Source organism: Triticum urartu, chromosome 1 (genome assembly GCF_003073215.2).
Source record: "Triticum urartu cultivar G1812 chromosome 1, Tu2.1, whole genome shotgun sequence".
Lineage (NCBI taxonomy): Eukaryota > Viridiplantae > Streptophyta > Magnoliopsida > Poales > Poaceae > Triticum > Triticum urartu.
In genome coordinates, this window is record NC_053022.1 from 535,361,890 (window position 1) to 535,369,817 (window position 7,928).

A 7,928-nucleotide genomic window follows, 5' to 3' on the forward strand; every position below is an offset into this window, starting at 1 on the left:
CGCGTTGGTAAAAATTTTGAGCCCACTAAATCCCATCTAAATCATTCACCGTATAAGACCTAACCCTAAGTCTCTGCCTCTCTTCCCCCATCTCTTTCTCCCTCCGCCGCCGCCGCCGCCCCCATCGTCTTCATCCCCATCCTCTCCCTCCTCTGCCTCCTCTAGATCTGGCGGCCCCTCCTTTCACCATCCCTTCCTCCACCTCATGGCTGCGCCCTCTCTCTCCCCCGGCCTCTCCCGTACCTCCTCTGCCTCCACTCCCACTCCTCCTCCACCATCCTCTACCTTTCCCGTCGGCCCCACACTCCTCTGCCCCCTCCTCCATAACGATGGCTAATCTGCAGCCTGTGTCGTAGATCACACGAGTTCGATGGCGGCACCAACCCCGACACTAGATTTGTCAGAGCAGAGCGGCTCTGCGGTGGCTGGTCTTGGGTGTGCTAGATCCGGCATGGAGCTAAACCCCGACACTAGATTTGTCACAGCAGAGCGGCTCTGCAGCGAACCCTAGTCTCCACTTGTTGCCGGCTCGGCGCATTGGACTGGAGGCCGATGAACACGGTCAATAAAGTAAGGACCAGGGCAGCTGCGGTGTGTCCGCACGACGGCAGATACACATCGTGAGTTTGATCCCTTCCCACGCCCACTTGTTATTTTTCTCAGCTATGGCCGGTTTATCTACATACGCTGGATCTAAATATAGAACCTGCTACTTTTGTATTCCTCGTATTTTGCATGGATGGTTACTGCTAGCATAACATGAAACGTTTTGACGTTCCTCTGGTAACATGCTTGTTAATTGATGTACTGGTGTTTGGTTGAGTGTGCAACGGAAGATACAAGACAGATGTGTGTTTGAATAACTAATGGTATAAGGTGTTCTGCAAAAAAGATTCACACCATAAACTTAAGTTGCTGGATATATCTGTATGTATACAGAAGCTCACATGTTGTGGTATATGCTTGTGATGTACTTGATTGTGCAGAAATTTACATCGTAAAGGTGTGTTTGATTTATTGTCAACTGGTGGTAGTTGGCCATCATGCAAGCCATCCATTCTCTGTAATTGTTTACAGAGTCCTATTGCAAGTTTTGTCTTCCAATCTATCATACATTGTCTTTGTTAATTATATATGTATCTTCATCGACATCATTAGTGAACAATCATTTTTCTGAGAATTGTATGTTCAATTGTGTATGAATGGTTAATTGTTGTGCTATATTTGGCTATAATTCAATTCATACTCAAAATGATAGGTCCAGAGCATATTTTCCTTTTCTCTTACTAAGAAATTTTTTGTGTTAATTGATATGTTGAATGGTACTTATACGGTGAATATTTCAATGGCTTGCGAATTTAAAGAGAATGTGAATGTAGTGCATATGTGAATTTTTTCATTGTAGTTGATGCTAAGTTTTTGAAATTTGTTTAAGGGCCATTATTTCAAGTCCATCACTCAATTTCATGTGTCCGCGTGGTGGATACTGTATGGTAGTCATGCCATCTTTTTTACTGATTTATGTCCTCAATGGTTGCTGTTGTACTTGGAGTTCTGTGATATTTTGTTGCTCTATCGCTCATAGGCCAACTTGATTATACTTTCAGTTCACGCACTTTTCTTTGGATTAACTTTTAAGCAATATCATGTTTATTCTTGTTTTATAGTAGATACTTCGTTATTCTCATTTGTAGGCATTGTAACATCTAAGAATTTAGGACAGCATGTAATTCATTTTTATGTTTGTTCTAATTCTCTTATTTTTACTACTATTTATTCATTATCTATAAATATCTAATGTTGTAAATATGCTGATATGATTTGGCTGTGGGCTACTGCCACTAGTTGTTTCTTTTCACACTTTAGATCAAATTTGTTGCACTACTTTGCATCCTGGGAGTGAATAAAATATATAACTTGATGACATTAGTAAGCTACTTCGTCTAGTTTACCTACTGGCTATAATATTTTTTAAAGTGACAAATGTTTCTTCATGTGGCAGATATTGATTTATGGGGAGCATTTTCTACAAGAGACATGTGTTCTGAAGACTTCGACATGGACAAGTGGATCTGCGACCACATGGCTATAGATTAGCATAGTGTTCTCAGAGACATACTTGTAAAACTTAACTTTTTTATTTCCTGTATAGGTGTATTTTGGGGTGTGTTTATGTAATTTTCATTTTTTTAATAATGTGAGCATATGTTTTCTGTCAAATTCTTATTGGCTTAAAATTTCCATTCTTATTGGATTAAAATTTCCATGCACGATGAAAGAGAGATGGACTAACTTTCTGGATCGAAAGTAGTGGGCCTACGCTGAAATTAATGGATGTAAATACTAATTGGGTCGATTATTACTATATGGGCTGCCACTCATGGACGTTGCTGAAATTTTACGGGCCAAAATATTTAGATGGCCCATTTCTACATGGGCCGCCATGTCAGATGCTGACGTGGCTGAAAAGTTAACGACGTCCTGAGCTTGTCCGTTAAGTGCCATCCATGACAGCCAAGATCCGTCATGGAGTGTACAGTGGTCAAATTATGACGCGATATACATGACGGATTCCAATTCCGTCATGGACACCCTTCCACGACAGTTCTACACAGGTCTGTGACGGACTTATTCCGTCATGGATTAACAAGATTCTTGTAGTGATATTATGAAAGCATGTTCTTGATAAATCTAACAATTTTCACCTAAGAATTTAAAAGGTATTTTAGTGTGATTTATTATGGAGAAGGTGTGCTTCTGTCTTTCTGAGTATGATTTTTTGCATGAAGCTATGTCGTCTGTCTTCCTTCGCCGCTATGGGCCCCCGCGAGACCAATGTATCCGGTGAAGCACCTAAATTTGAGCAGTACAACTTGAGTCTGCTGGAGATGAGCGGCTATGGACTTGGCAAAAACAGGCGGGTGCTGCAATACATCAGGCTCATCAGGCACCGTGCCGTCTGTTTGAAGAGAATTCACTTCCGTGAACAATGCCGATACACAAACTGCAAGGGTGCCCGATGCATATGTCAAGTCAATGAAGCACAAAGGAATCTATTAAACCAGGCACTCACTCTAGGATTCTCATCACCCATTGAGATAACCATAGAGCAGATGTTGGATGGCATCAGCTCGTGACACGATTTTGCGAGTGCCTAGTCTATGCACTTGTTCTGGTGGTTTTCTTTTGATGGCGTTGAATCATGGTTTAATTATTAGTGTAGGTCCCCTTATGTAAACGAACCCCTTTGATTTTTCATCCAAGTTTGCACTGAAACACGGTGTAAGTTTGCAAAATTTAGCTTCTACAGTACTCCCTCCATCCCGAATTATTTGTCGCAGAAGTGGATCGAAATGAATGTATCTAGAACCAAAAATACTTCTATTTTTTCCCATGCTCCCTTCCCATGCTTCCATCCATGCTCCCACTTCATCCTACAACTCTCTTTTTTTTCCTTTTTTCTTTCTAATCTAATCATCCCCCCTGATTTTAAGGGGAGGGGACCGGGCCTTATTTTGTTCCAATCAAATCAAGTCACATACGTGAGAGCACGGATGGGCACACGCGCAGAGAGCAGGCAAGTCTCGTCCAAGTAATTCGGGATAAAGAAAGTATTATTTGGTAGGTAGAATGCAACCTGCGACAGTATAATGTTGTGCTAAAGACCAAGCTACTGAAGGACTCAACCAGATCAATCATGTAAGAGCATCTCCAGTGGCTCATTTATCACGGCAGTACAACAAACACTAAAAATAATAAAAACTATATCCAGGTCCATAGACCATCTAGCGACGACTGTCATCATTGCTTCTTCACTGGAGCCGGACAAAACTTGTTGTAGTAGACAATCGGGAAGTCGTCGTGCTAAGGCCCCATAGGACCAACACACCAGAACAGTAACCGCTGCCGATGAAGAGTAGCGTATAACGTAAGAATCCAACCTGAAAACACACGAACATAGACGAACGACGAACATATCCGAGCAAATCCACCAAGAAAAGATCCGCCGGAGACGCACATCCACATGCCCACCAACGATGCTAGACGCATCACTGGAACGAGGCTAGGCGGAAAGAATCTTATTCCATCTTCAAAGAGCCGCCGCCGTCTCACCCTTCTGAGTAGGACACAAACCCTAGCAAATCTCGAAGACACATTTAAAAACGGAGCCCTTTCACCGGCAAGGGTCGGGATCCGCCGCGCTCCCATGACCTTAAGGCCAGTGGAGATGAGGCGTACTGGCGCCGATGCCGGTGGGAGGAAGAGGAACCCTAGTTGGGAAGTGCTTCGAGCAATATTCTGATATATTTTTTTAGAAAAGGAAGATGATCCCCGGCCTCTACATCTGGGAGATGTATGCAGCAACTTTATTAACTATTCATAACGACCTCATAAAGTAATACATCAATATGTTTGAAGTCGTCATCTTGACAACATCTGTCACTACTCCTATTCATTGATGAAGGGGTGCAGAAAATGTGGGTTGTATACCCAGACTTCTCACCTAGCCTAACATCTAAAACCGGAGGCCCCGACCCACATGCCGGGTCTGAGACACCAACAGGTCCGACACACTCATAGATCGTCGCCGCGGTATGTGAAATTCCTTCTTCACCTCCGGTGGTCTCCGCAGCCACATCTGCCGCGCCCTATCGCTTCTCCCATGTGCAACAGCACCTTGCCATTGCACGGGAATCCACCACCCGGCACCCGCCCCTCCATGTCTAACTTAGTACTCCCTTCATAAATTAATATAGAAGTGTTTAGATCATTAAAATAGTGCATTTTAGATTAGTTTACAGTACAGAGGGAGTAGAAAATTGAGAAGAGTATGTCCCCGGTGCCCCCTCTTCTACGTCATGATCGTAATATAATTAGCGGGATAGTTTCCACTTTCCCTTTGTGGTAGTCGAAGCATCGCATGTGTGCATAATTTTCTATCAGCTCTATCCGATCTCGAGAACAGAGATGAAATGAGGCTGGGACACGTTGATCAAACACAAGACTCCTACTTGGCCTTGGGCACTGGCCTCCGCATGTGCCGTATCAGCTAGCTCGTGATATGCAGGGCGATGGAGCTTCGCCAAGGTACGGACGCGTCACACCGCGTGTCCTTTCTACGTGGCGGCCATGGACGTGCTCCGGCGCGCGACGTGTCCCCGGCCTTGTCCCGTAGGTGCCGCCTATATAAACGCTACCGCGCCGGCGAGGCCAAGGGCCACACCCAGGTACGTAGTACGTCTTCTCCATGGATGCCGTCGAGAAAATGCTGCCGCGTGCGCCGCGTCTCAAACGTTGTGCTCGTCCGTGGTATTGATGTTTGCAGGAGAAGGCTGGGCAGGTGATGGGCGCGGCCAAGGACATGGCGTACGAGGCCAAGGACCGGGCGGCGGGCATGGCCGGGCACGCGTCCAGGCAGGGGCAGGGAACCACGGAGGCCACCAAGCACAAGGCCGGCGAGGCCACCGACAAGGCGTCTCAGACGGCGCAGGCGGCCAAGGACAAGGCTGCCAGCACGGCGCAGGCCGCCAAGGACCGCACCGTCGAGAGCAAGGACCAGACCGGCAGCTTCCTCGGCGAGAAGACGGAGATGGCAAAGCAGAAGGCGGCGGAGACCGCCGAGGCGGCCAGGCAGAAGGCGGCGGAGACCGCCGAGGCGGCCAGGCAGAAGGCGGCGGGGGCGGCGCAGTACACGCAGGACAGGACCTACGACGCGGCGCAGTACGCCAAGGAGTCCGCCGTCGCCGGCAAGGACAAGACCGGCAGCGTGCTCCAGCAGGCCTGCGAGACGGTGGTGAACGCCGTGGTGGGAGCCAAGGACGCCGTGGCCAACACGCTGGACATGGGCGGCGACAACAACACCAACGCCACCAAGGACACCACCACCGAGAAGATCACCAGGGATCACTAGATGCATGCGCTCGCGCTTAATTTGCTTTCGTTTCCTTCTCTTGATACACATTTTTCGTTCGACTTTCATGATTTCCGGACGCACATCTTGTTGTAAAACTGTGCTGCTCAGTGCCTGGCCTCTTGGGTCCGTATGAATGTCTGACGGGAGATGTATCTTTGTGTTCGTCAGACTTCTCTTTTCAAGTTCTATTATGCTGTAATCATAATACTAATAAAGATCTACTACTTTGTTCCGATGAACTGGGTGAGCAGACATGTCTCATCCAAGAACGATGCAGCAGCGGTCACATCAAATCGAGTCATTCTCGCGATGATATAACCCGTCAGAACGTCGGAACAAACACGTACGTACACACACGAGTCATTTTGACGATGATGCAACCTTCTTAATCTAGCTTCTCCCTCGTCAAATCAAGCCTCTGGCTTTTCCCAGTGCCATCACCAATCTTGATATTCATCTTGAGAATGTGTTCACTGGCGCTGGAATGAACTCATCTTCTTCAGGTTCAACAACATACTATATGCAATTCCTTTCGTACATGTTTTTCAAGCAGAATTATATGGTCTCCATAAGCAAGCAGTGTTTTTTGTATCTTCTCTGTTTCACCTACCATTGCGGAAGCATGCAACTCCAGGCTGATGGCCATTAAACCACCACTATTTAACTTCCTACACTAGTAAAACGCCCGTGCGTTGCTACGGACTATACTGTATATAAATAAATCAGAAAAATTATTGATATTGAATCTTATTTCTCTCTCATACACCAACCTCAAGGTTGACGGCAGGTTCCCACAATCTAGTGTAGCATAAACATAGCCATATTGAAGGGCTATACTGTAATACACCAACATCAAGGTTGACGGCAGGTTTCCGCGATCTAGTGTAGCATAAACATGGCCATATTGTAGGGCTATACTGTATATAATAAAGGGGAATTGTTTTCACTGTATGTATGATACACTTTATGATACACTGTATGAAAAATGTAACAATGCGACAGTCCAGGCTCCCACAAATCCAAACCATATTGAGGAGAAAAATGTCTAAACTATGAACCCTGTTATCTCCAACACGCATACCCAACATAAAAACTCCACCCCATGACACACCCTTATGTTTTCCTGACGGACCCTCCCCTTCCGCTCGGTTTTCGCCGTAGTGAGACATTTCTCGCTGGAGCCCTCTCCTTCAAAACGGGATGACGCCCACCTCGCCTTCGCCATCGCAGCCTCTCTCCTTCACACCATACTTCCCCACAGAGGGATTGCATTTAGACGTCGAAAAAAATCGATGGCGAGGGAGTCATGGAGGAGGGGTAGAGAACGAACCGATGAAAGCCAAAAAAACCTGCGTACAATGTTCGCTCCGCCTGGGTCATAGAGGAGTCCCCCTGGTAGAGGAGTTTGGGGAGAAGAGGACGGCAACATGAGGACACGTCGGGAGGATCGCAAGGAAGGCGCGCTGGTAGAGGAGATCAGGGAGAAGAGGACGGCAGCGCGAGGACGTCGGGATTATCGCGAGGAGGGCAGGCGATGGGAGGATTGCGTTCACATACACGTTAATGGACCAGCCCAATGCTGTGATGTGATGATGTCAAAGGTGGGCGAAAAATAGGAGCGGTGGGATGAGGTGGAGTGAGGCGAGACTACCAACTAAGACATTAGTAGTAGAGATTACTGAGAGTTGGTATAACATACACTTATGGAAAATGTTAGGACGAATATTTGAGTAAGTGAATCTATCTTGTAAACTCCATTGTAGACCATGCATACACATAATTCTCCAGAAGAAGAACTGGTGCAGATTATTTGAAGGAGCTTGATATCCCATAGACCATAGTCCTCGTGTGTCTTGCATTGAAAGGAATAGGTATGTAAGACAGTTAGCTTGGAATGAAATAGATAATTAAATGGAAAAGAGAAGAACTGAAATGAGGTAGAACTTCCAGTAGGGTCACATTTCATTACTCAGACTAACCAAAAGTTTCAGAACCGAGTTCTTGGAGCTCTTTG

The 7,928-nt window shown here is 46.1% G+C and overlaps 1 protein-coding gene across 2 annotated transcripts; it reads left to right on the plus strand.

Moving 5' to 3' along the window:
* Positions 1–5,164: 5,164 nt before the first annotated feature.
* LOC125537884 (ABA-inducible protein PHV A1-like) lies at positions 5,165–6,153 on the plus strand. Of its 2 annotated transcripts, none has more exons than XM_048701219.1 (2): positions 5,165–5,228; positions 5,327–6,153. In XM_048701219.1, the coding sequence occupies exon 2, from the start codon at positions 5,345–5,347 to the stop codon at positions 5,909–5,911; it is 567 nt and encodes a 188-aa protein (XP_048557176.1). In that variant the 5' UTR covers positions 5,165–5,228; positions 5,327–5,344; the 3' UTR covers positions 5,912–6,153. The 2 variants fall into 2 exon arrangements, with proteins under 2 accessions (XP_048557176.1, XP_048557171.1); XM_048701214.1 differs by lacking the exon at positions 5,165–5,228 and having other exon boundaries at positions 5,235–5,598; positions 5,632–6,153.
* The last annotated feature ends 1,775 nt before the right edge of the window (positions 6,154–7,928 follow it).